At 37.8% G+C, this 26,527-nt stretch overlaps 1 protein-coding gene and 2 pseudogenes across 1 annotated transcript; 2 read left to right on the forward strand and 1 right to left on the reverse strand.

Moving 5' to 3' along the window:
• Positions 1–1,050: 1,050 nt before the first annotated feature.
• Positions 1,051–26,096, reverse strand: PTPN20 (protein tyrosine phosphatase non-receptor type 20). Its single transcript, XM_049790777.1, has 8 exons — positions 26,089–26,096; positions 21,039–21,139; positions 17,009–17,151; positions 14,500–14,590; positions 10,541–10,875; positions 4,954–5,169; positions 2,123–2,185; positions 1,051–1,140 (listed from the first exon to the last, which is right to left on the reverse strand). The coding sequence occupies exons 2-8, from the start codon at positions 21,127–21,129 to the stop codon at positions 1,057–1,059; spliced, it is 1,023 nt and encodes a 340-aa protein (XP_049646734.1). The 5' UTR covers positions 21,130–21,139; positions 26,089–26,096; the 3' UTR covers positions 1,051–1,056.
• On the forward strand, positions 10,902–11,765 carry LOC125994979 (erlin-1-like; annotated as a pseudogene).
• LOC125994980 (erlin-1-like) lies at positions 11,767–12,140 on the forward strand (annotated as a pseudogene).
• Positions 26,097–26,527: the final 431 nt, after the last annotated feature.

Here is a 26,527-nt window from a genome sequence, read left to right on the forward strand (position 1 = left end):
TCTCAAATACAGTATATAAAAGCTTTAGTTTTCACAACTATGAATTAGTTTTCCAAAACCTGGTTACCAAAGCCAACTTCTAAATGTTAGCACAGAGGTGGGCCAGTAACGGAAAGAAATGATTTAATGGAACTCAAAAGAAAAAAATAAATATCATAGATTTGGGCTGAAAAAGTACCTGGCATAAGATACTCAGAATTATGTAATAATGCATTTATCAAAGTTTATTGGCTAAAGGGCTAAGGGTAAGAGGCAAGTAAAAGGTAATATTTTCTTTTAACAAAGCAGACTAAGTAATATGGTAAGTGTTAGGGTGGGATAGGAAAGAACTCAAGCTGGGCAAAATTTCCTCTCGGATTTTCTTACAAACATCTATTTTAGTTTTGTACCAATGTACTCATATGAGGAGAGAACCAACTCTATCCACCCACAAAAGGCTTCCTAGACATATAGATCCTTGTCCTTGTCCTGAAAGGCAGCTCATCCTCTTGAGGCCCCACCGGAAAATGGAAATAAAGGAAAATGGAATCCAATCTGAAAAAGTACGCCTAATCATGTTGACTCTTTCAGTGAACCAAATTACTCAAATACCAGCACAAAGTAAAGCTTTAAGTTAGAAAACATGGATAAAAATCTTTCTTGAAAATGCCTGTAGGATCTCCTGAAGGAAGCGATGATATGATCTTGCATTTCACTAAAGTTATATTCTCCCACAATAAGGGGATTCATAAGGTCCTGTGAAAACCAGCTTCTTTGTCCATCTTTCCAAACGAAATCTTAACAAATGCAGTTTAAATCCTTTATTGTGCTCAGTAATCCTTTCTCCAGAAATATGATGCCATTTTTTTTTCAGGTAACTTCTGTTGAAATATATGGTCTGATATTTTGATACCACTAAAGATAAATATATTCACTCGAAATCAAATGATGCTGCTTTCAGAGAGTTGTCAGAAAGAAAATCAAATGATACACAGAGAAAACACATTGTACGGATATGCAAAGCCCTCAGACCAGCTTGATATGTTCTATGAGGAGGCTCCAGGCCATGTGGGAATTTCATGTGAATTCTGTCAATTCTAAGAGAGGCATAAGCTTCTTAAAAACTTCAAGCACAACTTTATAACAAAAGTGATACTGCTCCTACGTACATATATATGAAAAATAACAGAATGTTAAGTTATTGAATACCAATATCTATTTTCAGAGAACTTAGTTATAATTTTCAACCACAAAGGAAAAATTCTGACAAAGAGCACTTAACCAAGAACTTCTGTACATAAATGTTTATTTTTAATATCAGTAAGATAAATTACAATAATATATATTTTGGTTTAAACCTTGTTAATTAAAAGTTTAACTGAACTCACAATGTGAGAAACTGACTCAAATCTCAATTTGAAAGCTTCTTTAAATCTAATTAAAATATTTTTTGAGATATAACTTCAGTGTTTTCAGGCAATCCTAGTCAAAATAAGATACTTTTCAATATTGGCCTAAAAACAGATTACCATAAAAAAATTAGGGGTTGGGGTCAGTGGGTAGAGGACTTGACTTGCATGCAGCCCACCCAGGTTAAATCTCCAACATCCAAAATAGTATTTCCAGAACCAGCAAGCCAAGCCAGGAGTGATATCTGATTGCAGAGCCAAAAGGAAGCCCTACACACTAGGCTTTGACCAAAAACTAAAACCAAAATAATAATTTAGGAGAGTTTTAATTATCTATAAACTCTTGACCCTTTCCCAATAATTGTAAATAATATGTAACATAAATGGCATCTTTTTATAACTTACAATTACCTTATTTTAGTGCAATAAAAATGTCCTAGATTGCAATTAATAAATCCACTGAAAATAACTTTTCACATTAAATAATAATACATTATCTACAGCTTTATGCTTGAACATCAAGTAACTTGCTACAGCATTGGTTCTTTCACTAGAAAATGTCAGCTTCTAGAAATCTCTTAGCACAAAGTATATCAGCAATAATACCAGATATATATATGTATATATCTCAAAAAATAATTTTACATGAGAAAAAGAACTTTACAAACTGCAATATATTCTTGATCTATATAATCATTAATTCTCTTATTAGAATTTATGAGGTGAGGGCTTACCTTTGTTTGAATCATGCCAGGTCGTTGTTGTCTCATTTGGGACACTATATTCAGGATATTGAACTGCAAAAAGATAATGGTAATTTCATAATATGTGTATAGAAGGGGCACAAACCCACAGATTTCCAGATAAATATTCTACATTGCTTTCCAGTAAAAGAGATATCAAAATTTAGCCAAAAAGTTCACATTTGCACTCATCTGCTATTTTTAACATAGGGGGCCAGAATTATATAGTATAGTAGATAGGGCATTTGCCTTGCACATGGCTAACCCAGGTTTGATCCCCAGCATCCCATATGGTCCTTAGAGCCTGCCAGGAATAATTTCTGAGAGCAGAACTAGGAGTAACCCCTGAGCACCTCCAGGTGTGACCCAAAAACAAACAAGCAAAATATGGATAATGAAATAAGGAAGTCCTCTTTAAATTGATTTCCAGGGGAAAGAACAACAATTACAGAAAGAAATGATCTTCAAAAAAAAATAACCAATTTGTCCCTATTACCTTTCTGTTCTTCTAAACAAGCACTGTTATTTGGAAAGTATTTAGCATAGACAACGTCTACCCATAAAAGGGTCAAGATGTTTCTCCCATAAAGATTCATCTTATCTCAAATGGCAACCCTGAGCAACAGCTGCCCAACACTAGATTCTGCTATTGCACTTCCTAGTGGACCTGCACTGCCTAAAGTGGCCACTGAGCTGATCCAGATCAAGCTGGTGACCCACAATGAGATGAGTTCAGGGAATGAGATGAGTGTTTCAAACTTCTTGAATATATTCATTGGTTTAAGCATCAATTTGTTTAAACATCATTAAAAAGCAAGTGCATGAATATTAGCTCCAAATAGGAACTAATGTTCATGAACTTGCTATTAATATTTGTGTTCTATGGAGAAACTATCTGCATTTCTCTGGGTAAATATTTAAAAGTGTTATTACCAGGATTACATAGACAAGTTAGGTCTAGTTTAGCTGTGTTTCTTTGTATTATTTTCCAAAAGAAATTGTTTAACTATTTTCCAGGATGGCTGTGTTGCTATGCTGTTTCATTCTTACAAGCAATGCATGACTAAACTACTTTGAATCTTCACCACTCTTGGTGTTGTCGCTCTTCATATTAGCCTTTCTGGAAGATACTTAATAGTAGCTCCCATTTAATCATAAAATTTTTTCATGATTTATCATCTATGTGTTTCCTTTGATGAAATGTTCATATCTTTTATATTTTCAAATTTAACTGTTCTTGTATTTGGGAGGATTTTACTACTATAATCTAAGGATGCTTATATAACACGACTGAATGCCTTTGTTGAACATGTGGTTTGTAAAGTCTCCAAGTCTGTGTTTTTTTCTCCTTTTCATGGTTCTTTCATATTATGAAATTTTAATTTGCTTTTCTCCAGATATCAATTATGTCAACTCTCACTAATTATATTCAAATGGTACTTAAAGTCCTAAATAGCATAATAAAGCCAGGAAAAAAATATGTAAATTGGAAAGAGGAGAGAATAGAAGGAGAAGGGAAGAAAAGGGAAGGGAAAGGGAGAGGAAAGAAGGTAAGGGGATATAAGTGTAGGAGAGGAAGAGGAGAGAGGGAAGGAGAGGAGGGGAGGGGATATAAAAGAAAGGGAAAGGGAAGGGAAGGGAAAGGGAGAGGAGGGGAAGGAAGTGGAAGGGAAGTGAAGGAGAAAAAAGAAGGGGAGGAAAGGGAGGAGAGGGGAATAAAAATTTGTCTCAACTAAGGGCCAGAGCGGTGGTTCAAGCAGGAGGGCATTTACCTTGCATGTGCTAACCTAGGACAGACTGTGGTTCGATCCCCTGGCATCCCATAAGGTACCCCAAGCCAGGAGCAATTTCTGAGTGCATAGCCAGGAGTGTCACCAGGTGTGGCCCCAAAACAAACAAAAAATTTGTCCCAACTGAAAGGAAATAAAGTATTATACATGGCATTCCTTCTGTAACAGTACTGCAAACCACAGTGCCTAAAAGGAAAATAGGAGGGGGGGGAGAGAGAAAGAGACAGACAGAGACAGAGAGAGAGCAGTGTCTCTCAGACATAGAGGTAGGCTTGAATTGGGGGACTGGAAGGTAACTGGGAAAATTGGTGGCAGAAAATGATCATTGGTGAAGAGGGAGTGTTGAAACATTGTATGACTGAACATCAGCTATTATCAACTTTTTAACTCTGTATTTCATGGTGGCTTCAGGCCTAAAGTCATATTTCCAAATCAGGTTAATCAAACTAAAGTTAATAAAATAATTACAATATCTTGGCTAGTTTCAATTTTTGGAGCAAAGTATTGTTCCTGATTGTTTCAAACCTAACAATACTATTATCCCCCTTTTTTTTTACATAAGAAAAAACTTAGTTTCGTGAATATTAGCAATTTTTACAAATTTATCAAACTATAAATTATGTGGCAAAACTAGTAGCCAAATTCAAAAACCTCTTATGATCTCTGAAGTTTACATAGTTCCATAAGATTTCCATCCAATAAGAAGAAACACCTTTCCTAGACATTTTCTAACAAGATTTTAAAAATAATGTGTGAACAAAAGGAAGTAAATGGAAAAAGAATTCATGATTACTAAGCTATATACTATTTCTATTTTCCAGACAATGCTGACAGTCATTATTTTGCATTCTGCATTTTAATCCTCAAAACCAATTCCAGAAACCTGAAACAGTTCAGCAAGAAGCAGGTAGCCAAAGCTCATGTTTTCTATTTACTAAATTATGCTAGAACAGCCAAGTAGTCTTCAGACATTAGAAGGCTGTTACGAGTACTGTGCTTACTAACAGCATCTGTTTATCTGCTTACACTTACTGTAAAGTTCTTTTCAATGGCACAGAATACAACATCCACACATAAGAATACCCCAGTCCTGCCCACGCCAGCACTGCAGTGAACAACCAGGGGTCCTGTGTGATGGCTCTTCCTCACGTAGCGAGTATACTTGATGAAGTCTTCTACTGAGGCAGGAGTGCCATGGTCTGGCCAGTTGGTGAATTGCAATTGTTTTACAAGATGACTAGTTCCCGTCTGTTGAAAGTGATGAAAGAAGAGAAAGAAGGGAGGGAGGGAATGAAGAGAGATGAATTATCAGCTTCTTATGTTTGAGATTTTATCTCAGTGTCTAATAAACTATGAAAACATTACTTCAAAAATGGCTCCTGTTGCATCAAATAATTAACGATGGTGCTGGATGGCGATGGATGGAGGCCTTTGTGCTTAGGCCCCAACCACGTGGCTTCATCCCCATTCAGCTGGCGGATTCCAGGCCCAGGTAGTCGGCGTAATCAAGACTCACTCACAGGCAGGCTTCAGGAAGAATCATCTTTATTCAGGCCCTATTCACCACATGTGTGTGGCCTATCTCATAACCTTTTAAGCACTAGTTATTTTTGGCCCTGCATCTAAACTCCTTTCAGCCATCTTCCCTTTGGGCTCCATGCTGGTTAAAGACCAGAACACAGAAACCCAAAAGCCAGAGCGCCCAGCAGCGCAGAACGGGCAAAGAGCCAAAAGGGCAACAAGCCAAAAGCCAAAAGGGCCGAATTCCCTTGGTCCAAGCCTTATCTACCTTTTCCCCGACCCCTCCCAGGAATGGGAGGGTCTAGCAGGTAAGGTTACACCTACTATCCGGTTTCCAAGACCCCTCCCCGAAATGGGTGGGTCTAGGGTCTTAAATAGGTACACCCACATTTCCTCCTTTTCTTAATATTTTTATGCACCAACGTAATAGAGTGAAAATTAATATACCAGCCCTTTTCAAAAACATATTATTTGCAAAATATACTTTACACCTGTAACCTAAAATTCTATTAATGCTTTTTTACCAAGCACTATTTTGGAACTTTCATGTTCCTATACTTTTAAACTATATTGGGGGAACTTCATTGTTCCTATAACTTTTCTATACACAAGTACTTCAGCATACATGCATAACATACATTTTAAAAACAGGCTAAGTACATTAAAATACACAGTAAAACATTTTGCAATTGAAAATATTAACTTTGGAAGACAACAAAACACATTTAAATCATAAAGAAAATGACTAAGACAAAGATGCAGGTGGTTAGAAATTAGATGTTAAAATGGGCTAATCTGTATTACCTCCCTTATATTTTTATTTTTTAACCACTAACTAATTAAAACTTATCCCATCACCAACTATGAGTAAAATATTACTACCCACTAATTTTCTACACCTAAAACCATAGTTTAGATTAATTTGTCCCACGCTGATCTCACCACGTGGCTTTTGTAAACTTTTAAAGTTCAGATGTTGGTTTGTCCCACGCTGATCTCACCACGTGGCTCTCTTTTATAGTTTCAGGCCCCGTAGACGGTTTTGTAGACCATGAGGTTGCCTGTTTCGCTGCCCGCTGCCGGTTCGCTGGAGGGTGGATTCCAGGTTTTTCGCTTTTCCGGGCCAAACTGAGCCCAGCCAAGCCTATTCCAGCCGAGATCCCAGCCGAGCCGAGCCCAGCCGCTTTTTTCCTCCGGGCGCACTTTGCAAGCAAGTTTTTGGCCACACCTTTACAGGGCGCTTTTGATGTTCAGAGTTCCAAGTGATTTAAACTAAAAGTTCAGTTCGAAATTCCCAAAGTCGAAATCCAAATTCAAGCCGCAGGTCATTTTCAGAAGCTCCGAGGTAATGAAAGACAATTACTACTAACAAGTAACATTAACTAAGCATTTACTGTGTATAAAGGTATTTAACACTTATGTGTTAAGACAGCACATTTCATTCATTCCTTAAATTTATCCTACCAAGTAGGCACCGCTTATTCCTTTTAACAGATGAAAAGGGAGTAGAGGGGTTGAGAAATGTCAACCAGGTCAGAAGACCCACGTGTTTAGAGTTAGGACTGCAATGCAGTCCTCCTCAATCTAAATCTATTGCTTTCTTCTGAGCCATATGATTTCAGGGAGAAAAAAAATGGACAACATGTTAGAAAAGAAAAATCCTATTTTAGTTTAAGTATTCTCATGGCAAATTTAATTATATCAACGATGTGCTGTCAAATTTCTTGACCAAGGGGACACTCGACTCCTCTGGCGATGAGAACTGGTACTTAATGACCATAAGTGTGGATGGTGGATATTACAACTGAAGCTTCCTCCTGTAACATCCTTGACAGAGCTGATAGAAAAAGCACGTTATGTTTACTCATCATCCCTTCCAAACATTTTTAGTGCCATTAAGTTTACTAAGATATTCTCTAAGAAAAACTTAGAATGGGTTTAGCACTCCTCTGTTTCTCTCTAATTTGCCTCTTTTTAAGTTACAAATGAAAACAAGTTTTTCTATATTATCAATAGAAAACTCAAGTTTATATCACTGGTCTGCTGAAACTGAAAGCTAAAAATCCAGTAAAGGCAGTAAGTTGAGGAAGCTCTCACTATTATCTTGTTTCAAGAGTTAAATTTCTCCTGCCACTGCTTTCCACAGAGAACTTGAAAAAAGGTAGAACCTTACCACATTTCTGGCTAAGTTCCCTAAAGACAGAACTTTTTTTTTGATCATTTATTATCATATAGTTTAATCATGAAACAGAAGAAATGGCCAGTCCGTGAAAATTATGAAGGCGTGGTGTAATTCCATTTGCAGGACTTCTTCAAGTTACCCATTTTAACAGTCCATGAGTGATCAGTGTTTGGTGGTTGATTCTAATAAGTCTTTTGCTTCATTTATTTTGGTTGCTAAATAAGGAGATCCACCTTTATCTGGGTGATTTAAAATCATGATTCTCTTGTGAGCTGTTCTAATCTTGGCCTTGCTACCAGATGGGCTTATGCCCAAAATAAGACTAGCTTCTCGCCGACTCATTTTCTGTTCAAATCCTCCTTTATAGTAAGATGAAAGGTTAAAGTTGAAATCTTCTGAATAGGTATGGTTTCCTCTCTTCTGTTTCAATGATTGATCAACTATTTTGGACTCTGGTTAAGCATAATCCAGTTCCTTTACACTAGTGAATTTACAAATTCTGTATATGTCGTGGAATAACATATTGAGACTTCTATTTACTCTGCTCAGATCTCTGGAACTCTGGGCAGTAGAAATAGACACAAACATTATTTTGGTGTTAATAATGATGCTTGCTTCTTCCCTATGTATTACAGTGTTGTTGCTTTTTTATTTTGTTTCATACAACTGCCTTCTGATGGGAAGGACAATCTGTAACAATATTAAAGCACTATTTACATTTAAAAAAAAAAGTTGAAATCTTCTTTGCAGTTTCTGTGATTACTTGTGCTAGAAGTTTCCAAACCTGAAATGCATAGCGACCAGACCACGATCGATATCCGCGTCAGAATGTCGGGACGTTGGGTCAAGTGAGGCGCATACTCCACATAAGGCAGCCCCTCGGCGGAGGTGGAAGCGACGCGATGCCGCCACTGGCAGCCATGGCGATGTGGCCCCAAGACAGAACTTTTAATACAAATGAAACCAAACAGCAAACTCCTGTTCTGAACCATATTAAACCATTGTTTAATTCTCCAAGAATTCTGTTTTATTCTGCAACAGCTTGCCTCACATATTATTTAGAACTGCAGTGTTGGTATCTTCCTTCAATAGTATGTATTCTGAAAGTTGATATTATGTCTGATTTCTTTCTCCAGCAAATGACACACGAACTCTAACAGGAAGAAATCAGCAAATACTAAGGAAGTACAGGAAGAGGTAAATCTATAATTATATATAGCCAGAAGAGGACCACATGTCACTAGCACCTAACTAGTAAGCACTGTATTCATGTCAGACATCATTATTATTCTTGGCCCCACTTGTCACTCACTCTGCTCTGGTGTTCCTCAACTTTCCTGCTCTTGTTTTCAAATCTGTCTGCTCTCAGAAACCTCACAGTAGTTCAATAAAACCTTCAATCTGCATGTCATCCATGTGCTCTTCATTCTCTGCAGTTATATCTAATTGGCCACTTATCCTATCTTCTTAGTTCTATGCAGCACAGAGACAATTTATGGTTCTAGCTTCATCTTCCTAATTCTATCACTGAGTGGCTAAACCTCCTAGACAATTTGCCATATTCATTGCAGATCATTATTTTCACTCTCCCAAAGACTGACATCATCCAGAGCAAAGTCAAGGCCTAAGGAGCCCAGCATTCAACACCCATATATTTCTCGGTTTTTTTTACTCTTTTTGTAGTGAAGACCATGCCTAAGCCCCTATTATCAGTCTGTTTATTATCAACTTTAGTGCCCTGTAATAAAAAAATCTTCCAGCTTCTTAAACTCCAACACTACTTCCAGACCAAAATCTCAAATGTTACTGACACTTTTGTGCTTCACTTAAAGTCCAACAATGATATAACCAAATGGAACACTTCTTTCCTTCACTTATTGTCCTTTATTTACTGTTTATTAGGCCCTACTTCTTTTCATTTTCCAAATAAATTTAAATTCATGGTTAGTCATTTCAAGCATTCTTTAATCAAGTCAGTTTTTATTAAACTTCAGTATCTTCCAAATATCTTCATCATAAGTTTCATGTTCCTGAGGAAAATTCTAAGGTATTTCAGCTATTCTCTATTCACTTGTTATAGCTTTAGTTCATCTCTATTACTACTCTCATACTGAATGTTCACATTCCTAAATACTTGTTTTTGTTTTGTTTTTGTTTTTGGGTCACACCCAGTGCTCAGGAGTTATTCCTGGCTTCAGGCTCAGAAATTGCTCCTGGCAGGCACGGGGGACCATATGGGACGCCGGGATTCGAACTGATGACCTCCTGCATGAAAGGCAAACGCCTTACCTCCATGCTATCTCTCCGGCCCCTATTCCTAAATACTTAACTACCTACATTTCTCTATATACCCTCTCTGCTATTTTATATTAATCATCTACTTTTTCTTTTTTCAGTTTTGTAATTCTCAATCTGAGTAAATGTCCTCTCCCATAGCATAACTTTCTCCAAATCACAGGGAAAGCTAGTGCATCCCTTTTGAGACCCTAAAGAACTCACGAATTTCAATATTACCCTTCAGTTCAGTACCAGTTCCACTGGAAGTATCAGTAAGCATACCAAATTACATAATATTCAGTTTAGAAGACACAGTGCCTACAAGTAATTAGCATAGCTAAGAACTAAATCTATTTATGTAATACTAGACAGAAGCAACAAAGTATATCCCAGAATTGAGCAACTTTCAAAACTCAGTATCCCCATGCTACCTGTCCTTTTCAAAGTTTTCATCTCTTCCATCAGAGTTAGATTAAGTAGAAACCTAAGTTGTGGGTTCTTGTTTCCGGTACTAAGAAAGAGTAACAAGAAGGTTGCTTTTTAAAGTATTCCCAGTCTATATATCATCCTAGTCCTAATCCCCCTTGTCCTGACACATGTATTTATGTAAAGAAGGATATAATATTTTTTATAACTTACAGACTTTCTCTCAACTTGAAATATTCGGATGACAAAATCTTGACACATCTGGTACTTCTTCAGGGAAATACGACAACTACTCAATTCCAAAGGCTTGCTTTCAGAAATGGGCCAGTAATGGTGACATTTGACAATTCCACCTTCAAGCTCTCTGGTTATCATTACAATAACATCAGAGTTATTTTCTACAACCATTTGCCAAAAGTCATCCATTGTGCCTGGCAATGGACCTTGAGTAGCAATATAAAAATATTCTTCTTCAGAATTGATTATTCTAATATAACTAGCATTGATGTAGTCCTTGTTTTCTCCAAGAGGTACACGTGTTGAATCATCTATTACAAAAACAGAAATAGGTGAGATGAGGTTGAGGGGGTCTGGTCGGCATGCAGTGGCCCCCCCAATTTTCCTGGAGGCGCCAGGAGGAACGTGACCCAAACGCAGGGTGCTGCTGGCGGCGGCTATAGGGCTGGTAGTGGTGCTGCTCTATGCCTCCATCCACAAGATCGACGAAGGGTACCTGGCCGTGTACCATAGGGGAGGAGCTTTACTAACTAGCCCCAGTGGACCTGGCTATCATAGCCTGTTGCCCTTCATAACTACGTTCAGATCTGTGCAGACAACGCTGCAAACTGATGAAATGAACAATGTGCCTGGTGGAACAAGTGGTGGGGTCATGATCTATATCGACAGAATACAAATGGTCAATATTGGCTCCTTACGCAGTGTTTGATATTGTGAGGAACTACACAGCAGATTATGACAAGATCTTAATCTTCAATAAAATCCATCATGAACTGAACCAGTTTTGCAGTGCCACACACTTCAAGAAATTTACATTGAATTGTTTGATCAACTAAATGAAAACCTCAAGCAAGCTTTGCAGGAAGACTTAAATGTCATGGCCCCAGGCCTCACCATTCAGGCTGTGTGTGTTACAAAACCCCAAATCCCAGAAGCCATAAGAAATTTTGAGTTAATGGAGGCTGAGAAGAGAAAACTGCTAATAGCTGCCCAAAAGTAAAAGGTTGTAGAGAAGGAAGCTGAGACGGAGAGGGAAAGGGTTATTATAGAAGCAGAGAAAGTTGTGCAGGTGGCAAAAATTCTATTTCAGCAGTTGATAGAGAACGAAACTGAAAAACGCATATCTGAAATTGAAGATGCAGCATTCCTGGCCCGAGAAAAGGCGAAAGCAGATGCCGGATATTATGCTGCGCACAAGTGATCAAATAGAAGAAAACCTCAAGCAAGCTTTGCAGAAAGACTTAAATGTCATAGCCCCAGGCCTCACCATCCACGCTGTGCGTGTTACAAAACCCAAAATCCCTGTAGCCATAAGAAGAAATTTTGAGTTAATGGAGGCTGAGAAGACAAAACTTCTTATAGCTGCCCAGAAGCAAAAGGCTGTCGAGAAGGAACCTGAGACCGAGAGGAAAAAGGCTGTTATAGAAGCAGAGAAAGTTGTGCAGGTGGCAACGTTCTATTTCAGCAGTTGATAGAGAACGAAACTGAAAAACGCATATCTGAAATTGAAGATGCAGCGTTCCTGGCCCGAGAAAAGGCAAAAGCAGATGCCGGATATTACGCTGTGCACAAGTGATCAAATAGATGAAAACCTCAAGCAAGCTTTCCATCGAGAGTGAGAACAGAATAATGGATACGGCTACTGCCTTGAATGCAGCTAACCTGGGACAGACCGCGGTTCGAATCCCAACCTCTCAAGCAGGAGGTTCCCAAGGAGTTGCCTGATGTGACTCCTAAACAAAACCAGTAAGTTTCCATTGAATTGTTTGATCAAATAGAAGAAAACCTCAAGCAAGCTTTGCCCAGCAGATTATGACGGGACCTGGTATGGTACAAAAACAAACATATAAACAGTTTTATAACAGTGCCTCAATAAAAATGGAATTTTCAACAAATAAAATATTAAAATGCTTTGCAGACTTGATATGCTATATGTATACCCTAAATAGGCCTGGACTACATGAGAACCATACTTGATTTGTTTGGTACTATAAGAGCAAAATGAATATGTTGAACAACTAGGCAATTGTAGTAAATAAAGCAAAAAAAAAGTAAAGATAAAAAAAATAATGGAAGGGTCAAATTGAATGAAGTAAAATGACAATTTAATTTGAAAACAGACTTTGAAAGGAATATGGTATATAGAATGCTATCTCCTGCTTAAGATTAAAACTATGTTAAAAACTATGTGCTTTGGTGCTGGTGAGGTGGCACTAGAGGTAAGGTGAGGTAAGGTAAGGTAGAGGTAAGCCTTGCAAGTGCTAGCCAAGGAAGGACCGCGGTTCGATCCCCCGGCATCCCATATGGTCCCCCAACCCAGGGCAATTTCTGAGCACTTAGCCAGGAGTAACCCCTGAACATCAAACGGATGTGGCTCAAAAACAAAAACAAAAACAAACAAACAAAAAAAACCTATGTGTTTTGTTTCTACTCTTTAACAAAGCTTGAGATGGATAAATTCTATGGAAAAAGCGTGACATTATGCAATGTAGAAGATATTGTTAAAGGGCAACCATATGGTTGATGGAAGTTGCCAGCTTTACTGTTCAGAAAAACATTTATCAATAGTTCTCACAGTAAGCAGTTTGTTTAAATTTTTATTGATTGATTGGTTGTTGGGCCACATCCATTGGTGCTCAGGAGTTACTCTTGGCTCTGCACTCAGAATCTTTGTTTTGTTTTGTTTTGTTTGGGGGCCACATCCTGCGGTAGTCAGGAGTTAGCCCTGGCTGTCTGCTTAGAAATAGCTCCTGGTAGGCACAGGGACCATATGGGACACTGGAATTCGAACCAACCACCTTAGGTCCTGGATCGGCTGCTTGCAAAGCAAACACCGCTGTGCTATCTTTCCGGGCCCTGCACTCAGAATTTGACCCTGACAGGCTGGGGACCATATGGGTGCTGGGAATCGAACCAGGTCCCTCATGGGTCAGCAGCATGCAAGGCAAAAGCCCTACCGCTGTGCTATCTCGTTGGCCCAAGCAGTTTGTTTAAAATGGCTGAGGCAGAGTAATGAGGGCTTGAAAGAACCAAAACTGACAGATGTTTCAAACTATTACATTTTGTTAGATTGTTTATGGCCTGGGCTGGAGAGATAGCATGGAGATAAGGTTTTTTCCTTTCACGCAGAAGGTCGGTGGTTCGAATCCCGGCTTCCCATATGATCCCCCGAGCCTGCCAGGAGCGATTTCTGAGCATAGAGCCAGGAGTAACCCGAGTGCTGCTGGGTCTGCCCCCCCTTCCCCCAAAATTGTTTATGGCCTGAAAAAAAATGCTTAGAATAGCATAAACAGTTTTTTTTTTTAATTTTTTTTCAGGCCACACCCATTTGATGCTCAGGGGTTACTCCTGGCTAAGCACTCTGAAATTGCCCCTGGCTTGGGGGAACCATATGGGACGCCGGGGGATCGAACCGCGGTCCTTCCTTGGCTAGCGCTTGCAAGGCAGACACCTTACCTCTAGCGCCACCTCGCTGGCCCCAAGAATAGCATAAACAGTTTTAAGTAACCCTGGGACAGTAACTGGAAGAAATACTTGAAATAGAAAACTTCAACTTCACCATGTTCTAGCATCTCAAGAACATGCCAAGTCCACTTCCTGCTCCATGTCAGTTCTTCATCCTAGTGAGATAAGAGTCAAGTTCCCAAAACTAAAAGTCATACATACGGGGCCGGAGAGATAGCATGGAGGTAAGGCGTTTGCCTTTCATGCAGGAGGTCATCGGTTCGAATCCCGGCGCCCCATATGGTCCCCTGTGCCTGCCAGGAGCAATTTCTGAGCCTGGAGCCAGGAATAACCCCTGAGCACTGCCAGGTGTGACCCAAAAACCAAAAAAAAAAAATAAAATAAAAAAAAAATAAAAGTCATACATACAACCCACTTCTTATCTTTTCACAAACATGAACAGAAAAATAATCAATATAATTTTAGCTTACATGGAAGAATATCTCGATATCTGTTTTTCTCTCTGTTGCTGAATTTACTCCCACAGCTGCATGCATCAGATATAGTCTTAAATTCTAAAGACTTGAAAAAGTAAGAAATATCAGTCATGTATTTAGTATAACAAAGAAAAAGAAAAAATGAGACCTTGCTTATTGCTCATAATCCTTAAAACTCTGCATAACATTACCTGTTAATAGGGTACTATAAACTATCTCCATTTGACACGTAATCACTAAGTCTTTGATAAAAATCTTAAACCCTCTGGATGTAGATTGTCCCTTTTAAATTCAATACTGTTATTTTTATTTTAAAACGCTTTTAATTAAAAAAAAAAACCCTACAACCAGGGCCAGAGCACTGGCACAAGTGCGTACAGCTCTTGCATTGCACGCACTAACCTAGGATGAACCAAGGTTCAATCCCCGGCATTCCATAGCCTGGAGTAATTTTTGGGGGGAGGGAGGGGGTCACTCCTGGCAGTGCTCAGGGGTTACTCCTGGCTCTGCACTCAGAAATCACTACTGGCAGGCTCGGGGGATACTGGGATTCGAACCACCATCCTTCTGCATGCAAAGCAATGCCTTACTTCCATACTATCTCTCCAGCCGCCAGGAGCAATTTCTGAGAGCATAGCCAGGAGTAATCCCTGAGCATCACTAGGTATGGACAAAACCAAAAAAAAAAAAAAAAAAAGGCTAGAACCTACTTATAAATCTATTATTTCGTAAACAAATTTTATACTAGCAATAAAGTATGTAAATACATCAAACTAAAAAAAGTCTCACAATGTACTCCATTATTCCTTCAATTTATCTCATGAAGAAATAACTGAAAATTCCTTCCTTCAAAAAGAATAGTTTTGTATGATACAGCAACTACATTATTTCTATCTCTATCCCCAAAAATAAAACATTAATTCAAAAAATAGATATATGCAAACTTATTTTCATTGCACTGCTTAGTACAATAACCAGGATTAGGAAACTACTCAAATTTCCAACAACAGAAAAAGGTAAAAAGTAGATATGATAAATAGAAAGTAATTTCATGCAACTATATAAAAATATGAAACCTGCAGTTTGCTGTAACTTGAATAAAATTGAAGTAAATTGTGTTAAGTAAATAAGTCAATGAGAGAAGAATAATGATATCACTCACATGTCATAGGCAGAAAAACATAAGGGAATAGACAATAATGAATGAGGTCAAACTCAGGTTATTGCAGAACTGAGACTATTAAGTGGCAAAGAAAGAAAGAAAAGAGGTGAACAAGAGGAGACCTAAGAACAGTGATGGAGGGTCTAGAGAACTTTGGTAGTGATGAAAGTATAGCATAATATAGCATACTTGTAGATAAAAATTATAGAAGTTAACATAATTAGCTTTAATTATGCTATCTAAACTAAAAATTTAGCGACTCTGTGGTTTACAATCCCATTAATCATGGTTTCTCCTAAACCACAAATATTTTTAAAGCAAGGGAATGGAGAGTCTCCAGTTAAAACAACCCTTGGATTTGACAACAGAACAAAAATTTTCAAGTAGGGTATGGGTCAGAAGATATGGAACAGACTAGAAGTGACCTAAGGATACTTTGATAGTAACAATGGAGGTACAGCAACTTCATATACCAAAAACATAAATAGAAACAGTATTTATTCTCTAAAGACCATTCAATATGCTATGTGACTTCAATAATATAAATTTTAATTCAGAAGAATGAAATGCCAGTGAGATCAACAAATATCATTTATCACTTAAGAAATGAATAAAGATTCAAAAAGGTCTTAGCACAAAAATACTAATTGCCTTTCTATATATTTTTTCTTAAAAATACTCATATATATGGGGCTGGAGTGGTGGCACAGTGGTAGGCGCTTGCCTTGCACAGGGCTGACCTAGGACAGACCACAGTTCAATCCCGCAGTGTCCCATATGGTCCCCCAAGCCAGGAGTGATTTCTGAGCACATAGCCAGGAGTAACCCCTCAGCATCACCGGGTGTGGCCCAAAAAACGAACAAAAAAGAATATTCATACATATTTGCATACAAATATGCAAAGAGGAGCTTGCTGTTATGAATATAAAAACGAGAATAATCCAAATTTCTCCCAAAACAACTGTTTCAATCAATGTTTCTTATTCTCTAAAGACCATTCAATATTTAAAAATATGATATTTTGTAAATATGATCAACATGTATAGATCATGTATTTGTTATGTGAGTTTTTAATAGAAAACGACTGAATGCTAAATATATATATGTCAACTATTTTTCTGGAAATTTATACAAGTTATAATACAAAGAGCACTATGAAGTAAAAAATGAAAAAGAAAAATCATATATAATTATTCATGCTATTTACTATGTATACCTATGACTTTATACTAAGTTTAAGAATTAAAAGCAAAAAAATATACTCACTGTAATAAATAGAAGAAACTTTGGTAGTAATGCTGAAAACAAAACATATAAAACTTTTAAGACCAATATACTTACCATAAATTCCTGAAAAATTCCGAATTCTGTTTTCTGAAGCATTTTAAATGAATCCTGGATGATTGATTTCCCATTAATACTTGGTTCTAAAGGCTGAATCAGAGCCAGTTCCGTTAGTTCCATGTCAGAAACAATTTGCACATCTAAGAAAGAGAACACTTTACATTTGTAAATCATAAAAGAAAATTTTGCAGTTTTCTCTTAAGTAAAAGCACAGCCATTTAAGAGTAAATATACTTTTATTTTTCAAAAGACTAATATTTTAAAAGAAAGTTGGGGCTGGAGAGATAACACAGCGGCGATTGCCTTGCAAGCAGCCAATCCAGGACCTAAGGTGGTTGGTTCGAATCCCAGTGTCCCATAATGGTCGCCCGTGCCTGCCAGGAGCTATTTCTGAGCAGATAGCCAGGAGTGACCCCTGAGCACCACCGGGTGTGGCCCCCAAAAAACAAAAACAAAAAACAAAAAAAAAGAAAGTTTCTTAAGTCCAGAAGGATAGCACAGCAATAGAGCGTTTGCCTTGCATGCAGACAACTCAGGATAGTCTCAGGTTTGATCCCTGGCATCTCATATAGTCCCTGGAGCCTGCCAGGAGCGATTTCTGAGTGCAAAGCCAGGAGTAACCCAAGTGCCACAGGGTGTGGCCGAAGAGGTAAAAAAAAAAAAAAAAGAAAAAATGTTTCTTTGCTTAGAAAAACCATGAGTATGTATCTAGAAATTACACAAAAAATTCTTGTGAAAAATTTTAAGTCCTATAAATGTAATTGTTTGACTATATCAAGGCAAAACAAAATATTACTGGGATGGAGCTGGAGTGGTAGGGTGTTTGCCTTGCATGTGGTCGATTCGAGACAGACCTGGGTTCAATTCCTGGCATCCCGTATGGTCCCCCCAAGTTTGCCAGGAGTGACTCCTTAATGCAGAGCAAGGAGTAATCCCTGAGTGCCACCGGGTATGTCCCCACAAAAAAGATAATGGGAAAAAGAAAACTTTTGTACCCTTGAGATCATGTAACTGAAAATCCCTGACATCTGAGATGATAGATATGGAAAGTTTAACATTATTATTTTAATATTACTATAATACTATTATATAAACATTTTATATTATAAAACATATCAAAGAGCATGCCTGCACATACAGTTTGCACCCATGCATGCACATCACATAGAAATGCACACTATGTATACATGTTCAACATCAAAGATTAGATATTTATGTGATTAGTAGAAAAATGGATATACATTATGTATTTTATAACAAAATATTTATTATTTAAGTGTATTAATTACACAATATAAGCAATAATATAATGCATATTTTTCTTTTTCTTTATATTTTAAATATGTGTATGCTTCTATTTATTTATAAAAATCTTTTGGCTTTAAGGTATCACCCCTTTATCACAGTCTCATAGATTATTGTGTATGCTTTCTTTTTTCTGTTGTTTTTTTTTTTTGGGGGGGGGGAGGGTCACATCCGGCAGCACTCAGGGATTACTCCTGGCTTTATGCTCAGAAATCACTCCTGGCAGCCTCGGGGGACCATATGGGATGGCAGAATTCGAACCACCGACCTTCTGCACGCAAGGCAAATGCCTTACCTCCATGATATCTCTCTGGCCCCATGTATGCTTTCTAACCTTTTTTTTTTTTTTTTGACACCATGATTTACAATACTGTTAATAGTAAGGTTTCATGCATGCAGCATTTTAGCCCTGTACTCTCCACCACAGTGTTTTTTCCTACCATTGTCCCAGTTCCCTCCCCACACTATCCTATTCATTTTACCCTCATCACCCCTACAGTAATATGCTTCCTACTAAAGACCAATTCTCAGTTTCTGTTGCCTTTAGGTACTTGTTATTCTCCTATTATGTTTCCTTATGTCCTACATATAAGATTATTCTGTCTGTCCCTCTCCTTCTTACTAATGTCACTCAACATTGTCCATCCACAAAGAATACACAAATTGCAGTATTTCATCATTTTGCATAAACAAGTAGTCTTCCATTACCAATGTGTTTCATAGCTTCTTTATCCAGGCATCTGCTCTTGGACATTTAGAATATTTCCAGATTCTGGCTATTGTGAATAGTGCTTCAATGAACACCAAATGTTCTTTCTGAAGAGTTTTTGAGCCCTATGTGCAGATGCCAAGAAGTGGAATTGCTGGTTCACATGGAAGCTTAAATCCTTTGGGGTTTTGTTGTTTGGGGGCCACACCCAACAATGCTCAATGTGTACTTCTGTCTCTGTAATTAAGAATTACTTCTGCAATGCTTAGGGAATATGAAGATCAATTATCACTCCAACCCCAATTTCTAGGGCGTTTTTGGAGGGGGGCACACCCGTTAACGCTCAGGGGTTACTCCTGGTTCTGCACTCAGAAATCGCTCCTGGCTTGGGGGAACCATATGGGACACCAGAATAGAACTGAGGTCTGTCCTAGGCTAGTGCTTGCAAGGCAGATACCTTACCTCAAGTGCCACCATTCTGGCCCCAATTTCTAGTTTTTTTCAGGTCATATTGCTCTCTAGAAATTTGGCACAGTCGACATTCCCATCAGCAGTAACTGATGGTCCTTTCTTCCCCCACAAACACACCAAAACTGGTTGTTTCTGTTTCCTTTGATGTGTGAAATTATATATCATTGTTTGATTTGCATTTTCCTGATTATAAGTGTGGCAGAACATTTTGGCATATACCTTTAGGCCATTTGTATATTTTCTATGAGGAACTTTAGACGAATATAGAAAGAGGTGCTAAAATTAAGTGATGTATTTAGGTAAATGCTAACAACTATATTGGGAAAAGTTGACAACATGCATTAAACATAGAATTACAGGACTAGAAAGATAATATAGCAAGTAGGGAACTTGCTTTGCCTGCAGCCAAGTGGGGTTCCCAAAGTTCCACCAGGTGTGATCCCTAAGCTTAAATCCAAGAGTAAGTCCTGACCACTTAAAGAGTACCAAGTGTTCTTAGTTGCTGGCAGATACCATCTTGGTGACCTCTCACGAAATGGTAGCAATACCATATTCTTATGGGAAGCTGCTCCCCAAGGAAAATATTTTGATGGCAAACCCTGAAAAAGACTCCATCAACTCAGAGCAAATAACTTACCTAATAGGAGGAGGAAAAGACAATTAACAAGCGTGCTTAATCCTGAAAAGAAACAAAAAAGAAGACCAGACCCACACACATAAAATCTGTAAGCATTGGGGGCCAGAGAGATAGTATGGAGGTAGGGCATTTGCCTTCATACAGAAGGACAGTAGTTCGAATCCCAGCATCCCATATGGTCCCCCGAGCCTGCCAGGAGCGATTTCTGAGTATAGAGCCAGGAGAAACCCCTGAGTGCTGCTGAGTGTGACCCAAAAACAAAAAAAAAAATCTGTAAGCATTATGTTAATAAAATAAAATATTCAAGAAAAAGTAAAAGTTTGTTCTTATGAAGCATGGTATATTTTCAGAATAAAATTTATTTTAAAAAATGTTTCCCACTCTTTATAAGTTTTTCTTAGCTCCTTCATTTATATTTAAAGAAAGTTTGGATATCCTCTGAAGTATTGTCTCTTTTTTTGTTTGTTTGTTTGTTTGTTTTTGAGGCCACAAAAGCGGTGCTCAGGGGTTACTCCTAGCTATCTGCTCAGAAATAGCTCCTGGCAGGCACGGGAGACCATATGGAACACCGGGATTCGAACCAACCACCTTAGGTCCTGGATCGGCTGCTTGCAAGGCAAACGCCACTGTGCTATCTCTCCAGGCCCTGAAGTATTGTCTCTTAAAGAATCTACTAATTAGGGGCCGGCGAGGTGGCACTAGAGGTAAGGTGTTTGCCTTGCAAGCACTAACCAAGGAAAGGACCACGGTTCGATCCCCTGGGTCCCATATGGTCCCCCCAAGCCAGAGGGCAATTTCTGAGCACTTAGCCAGGAGTAGCCCCTGAGCATCAAATGGGTGTGGCCCGAAAAACCAAAAAAAAAAAAAAAAAAAGAATCTACTAATTAAAATAGGATGAAGCATACCAGAGATCTGAGAAGTAAGAGAGTCAGATGGCCCAGGAAGCTCTTCATTCTCATTGTCACATTTGTCTCTTAGTAAATCATCACTCCACATGTCTCTTTCACTAGAAAAATAATATATATATTTGTTCATGGTTTGAGAAATGTGTATCCAAGTATGTTGATCACCTATATTAAATATTTAACTGGCATTCTCCTCCATTTCAGTTGAGCCAATGACTTCCATTTTCAGCACCTGGAACTGAGCCTCTTAGATAATTCAAGTCCAATGCCTGATCATAAACACAACCTCCTCCTACTTTTTGTGTTGGAGGAATCCACTGATGCTATTCACTTTCTTCCCTCCTTTACTTTTAAACTTAGTTGATCTTACTTAGAAATTAAATTTCTTTTATATATCTGATTCTTTCAGCTGTCAAGAGCAACAATGGTATAATATTCTTATTTGTAAACAACATATTGTATAATTTAATTTATATTAATTAGCATATACTATCAGCATATATTTTATAAAATTTCTTTGGTATTACTATTAATTGCTCATTTAATATCCTTCTGAAAGTTAAATTTTATTTATTTAATTTTTTTTGTTTTTTGGGCCACACCCATTTGATGCTCAGGGGTTACTCCTGACTAAGTGCTCAGAAACAGCTGGAAATTAAACAGTCTACTACTGAACAACCAGTGAGTTCGAGATGAAATCAAAACTTTCCTGGAAACAAATCACAATGAAAGCACAAACTATAAGAACCTATGGGATACAGCAAAAGCAGTACTGAGTGGAAAATTTATAGCTTTGCAAGCACACATCAGGAAGGAAGAGGGAGCTTACATGAATAGCTTAATGATGCAGCTTATAGAATTAGAAAATGATCAACAAAAGGAACCAAAAATAGGGAAACAGAAGGATATAACAAAGCTGAGAGCAGAAATCAATGAAGTGGAAACCCAAAATACAATCCGAAAGATCAACGAAAGCAGAAGTTGGTTCTTTGAAAAAATAAAGTTTGATAGACCACTGGCAAAACTCACAAAGAGAGGGAGAGAAACTTGATAACATGTATTAGAAATAAAAAGGGGGAGATCACTACAGATACTGCAGATTCAAAGGGTATTCAGAGACTACTTTAAGAAACTCTATGCCACTAAATATGAGAGCCTGGAAGAAATGGATAAATACTTGAACTCATATAACCTTCCACAGTTGAATAAAGAAGATGTAGCATATCTAAACACCACATCACTATTGAGGAAATTAAAACCGTAATCAAAAATTTTCCCAAAAAACAAAAGCCCAGGCCCTGATGGATTCATGAATGTATTCTTTCAAACCTTTTAAGAGGAACTACTACCAATCCTGGCCAAACAGGAACACTTCCAAATAGCTTTTATGAAGCCAACATCACATTAATACCAAAATCAGATAGAGATGCTGCCAAAAAAAAAAAATTACAGACCAATATTCCTGATGAACACAGATGCAAAGATCCTCAACAAAATCCTGGCAAACAGGATCCCATGCCTCATCAAGAAGATCATTCACTACAATCAAGTAGGTTTCATCCCAGAAATGCAAGGATGGTTTAACACCCATAAATCTATCAGCATCATATACAACATTAACAATAAGAAAAATAAAAATCACATGGTCATATCAACAGATGCAGAGAAAGCATTTGATAAGGTCCAACACCCATTCTTGATCAAAACTCTCACCAAGATGGAAATGAAAGGAAACTTTCTCAATATAGTTAAGGCTATCTACCACAAGCCAATGGCAAATATCTTCAATGGACAAAAACTAAAAGCCTTTCTCTAAACTCTGGTACAAGACCTAGCTGTCCTCTCTCACCACTCCTATTCAACATAGTATAGAAGTACTTGCTATAGCGATTAGGCAAGAAAAAGATATCAAGGGAATTCAGATAGGAAAGGAAAAAGTCAAGCTCTCACTGTTTGCAGATGACATGATACTCTACTTAGAAAACCCTAAAGACTCTACCAAAAAGCTTTTAAAAATAACAGATTCAGGGCTGGAGAGATAGCAAGGAGGTAAGGCATTTGCCTTTCATACAGAAGGTCATCTGTTCGAATTCCAGCATCCCATATGGTCCCCTGTGCCTGCCAGGAGCATTCCTGAACATGAAGCCAGGAGTAACCCCTGAGCACTGCCGGGTGTGACCCAAAAACCACAAAAAAAAAAAAAATAGATTCATATAGCAATGTGACAGGCTACAAAATTAACACACAAAAATCAATGGCCTTTTTATACACCAATAATAATAGGGAAGAAATGGTATTAAGAAAACAACTCCCAAAAAAAAAAAAAAAGAAAACAACCCCATCATATTAGTGCCACACAAACTCATATATTTTGTACTCAACCTGACTAAAGATATAAAGGATCTATACAAAGAAAACTATAAAACACTGCTCCAAGAAATAAGAAAGCATACGCAGAAATGGAAATACATACCCTGCTCATGGATTGGCAGGACCAACATCATTAAAATGGCAATACTTCCAAAAGCATTGTACAGATTTAATGTAATTCCTCTAAAGATACCCGTGACATTCTTCAAAGAAGTGGATCAAACACTTCTGTAATTCATTTAGAACAATAAACAATAAACAATAAATAAATTAGAATGTGGGAGGTATTATTTCCCCAATTTTAAGTTGTATTACAAAGCAATAGTTATAAAAACAGCATGGTATTGGAATAAAGACAGACCCTCAGATGAGTGGAGGCTTGAGTACTCAGAGAATACTCCCCTGACATACAACCACGTAGTTTTGATAAAGGAGCAAGAAATCCTAAATGGAGCAGGGAAAGTCTCCTCAACAAGTGGTGTTGGCACAACTGGTTAGCCACTTGTAAAAAAGCAAACTCAGACCCCCAGCTAACACCATGTATGAAGGTAAAATCCAAATGGATTAAAGACCTTGATATCAGATCTGAAATTATAAGGTATATAGAACAACACGTAGGTAAAAACACTCCATGACATTGAGACTAAAGGCATCTTTAAGGAGGAAACAGCACTCTTCAAACAAGTGGAAGCAGAGATAAACAGATGGGACTATATTAAGTTGAGAAACTTCTGCACCTCAAAGGAGATAGTGCCCAGAATACAAAAGCCACCCACTGAGTGGGAGAAATTATTTACCCAATACCCATCAGATAAAAGACTAATATCCAAAATATATAAGGTACTGACAGAACTTTACTGACAGAAAAAAGCATCTAACCCCATTAAAAAAAAGGGGGGGAGAAGAAATGAACAGACACTTTATAAAAGAAGAAATGCATAGGCCAAAAGGCACATAATTCCACATCACTAATCGTCAGGGAGATGTAAATCAAAACTACTATGAGGTACCACCCCACGCAATAGAGATTGGCACACATCACAAAGAATGAGAACAAGCAGTGTTGGTGGGGATGTGGAGAGAAAGGAACTCTTTTTCACTGCTGGTGGAAATGCCGTCTAGTCCAACCTTTATGGAAAGCAATAACGGAGCTTCCTCCAAAAACTGGAAACTGAGCTCCCATATGATCCAGCTATACCACTTCTAGGGATATACCCTAGGAACACAAGACTACAATACAAAAATCCCTTCCTCATACTTATATTCATTGCAGTGCTATTTACAATAGCCAGACTCTGGAAACAACCAAGATGCCCTTCAACAGATGAGTGGCTAAAGAAATTGTGGTATATATACACAATGGAATATTATGCAGCCGTCAGGGGAGATGAAGTCATAAAACTTTCCTATACATGCATGTACATGGAATCTATTATGCTGAGTGAAATGAGTCAGAGGGAAAGAGACAGACACAGAATAGTCTCACTCATCTATGGGTTTTAGAAAAAAAATGAAAGACATTTTGGCAGTAATTCTCAGAGACAAAAGAGATGAGTGCTAGAAGGTACAGCTCATGACATGAAGCTCACTACAAAGTATGATGAGTGCAGTTAGAGAAATAACTACATGGAGAACTATCCTAACAATGTGAATGAATGAGGGAATTACAAAGCCTGTCTCGAGTACAGGTGTGGGTGGGGTGGAGAGGAGGGCGATTTGGGACATTGGTGGTAGGAATGTTGCTCTGGTGAAGAGGGGTGCTCTTTACATGACTGAAATCATACAACTACAATCATATTTGTAGTCATGGTGTTTAAATAAAGATAATTAAAAAATAAACCTCTTATAAAAAGATTTTTAGAAATTTGGGCCGGGAAGGTGGCGCTGGAGATAAGGTGTCTGCCTTGTAAGCGCTACCAAGGAACGGACCGCGGTTCGATCCCCCGGTGTCCCATATGGTCCCCCCAAGCCAGGGGCGATTTCTGAGCACATAGCCAGGAGTAACCCCTGAGCGTCAAATGGGTGTGGCCCAAAAACCAAAAAAAAAAAAAAAGAAATTTATTAAGTACATTCTTATAGTTTAATAAAATGTTTGCTTACTTAATGTTTTTGTATGTAACATCTTATTTTTAAAGATCTAATTTCAAAACATCTAATTTTAAAAGTAGGAAGAATTAACTTATTTTTAATATAATTCTCCTTGTTTTTCATATGTAGTATTGTAAACAATCAGGCCAAAAGTTATATTTTTATAGCATATTTTATTTCCAGAACAGATCTACTTTCTAAAACATAGTGATTTATCAATTGTTACCTTAAATGAAGAGCAGTACCCTTTCCAAGACCTCCACCATCATTTATAATGATTTTGAAAGGTAATTGCTGCCAAAAGCTATATTTTTATAGCATATTTTATTTCCAGAACAGATCTACTTTCTTTCTTTCTTTCTTTTTTTTTTTTTTTTTTGGTTTTTGGTCCACACCCAGCAGTGCTCAGGGGTCACTCCTGGCTGTCTGCTCAGAAATAGCTCCTGGCAGGCACGGGGGACTATATGGGACACCGGGATTCGAACCAACCACCTTTGGTCCTGGATCGGCTGCTTGCAAGGCAAACGCCGCTGTGCTATCTCTCCGGGCCCACAATCTACTTTCTAAAACATAGTGGTTTATCAATTGTTACCTTAACTGAAGAGCAGTACCCTTTCCAAGAGCTCCACCATCATTTATAATGATTTTGAAAGGTAATTGCTGAAACAGAGAAACAGAATTCGTTAAGAATATTTTTCTTTATGTTAATAACATTATATTACAAATATATTCTATTTCTAGTCAAATTAGGTGTACTTACTACAAAGAGCTGCACCTTAAAAAGTCAATCAAAATGTGAGGACCATTACTTATTATCTCTAACCACAAAATAAAATAAGCTAACTATAAATATGAACAGGCAAAAAACATACTAAACATATTAATTATACCTTCGGGGCTCTTTACAGAGATCTTCACAATCACTATGTGGAAATTTCTTAAGAAATCACTTTCTTTGAGTTTATTTTCAAAGACTTACAGGTTTAAGGAAAAAAATTGGGGCCATGAGTTTAGAAATATGTAAGTTTAGA

Source organism: Suncus etruscus, chromosome 17, assembly GCF_024139225.1.
Source record: "Suncus etruscus isolate mSunEtr1 chromosome 17, mSunEtr1.pri.cur, whole genome shotgun sequence".
Taxonomy (NCBI): domain Eukaryota; kingdom Metazoa; phylum Chordata; class Mammalia; order Eulipotyphla; family Soricidae; genus Suncus; species Suncus etruscus.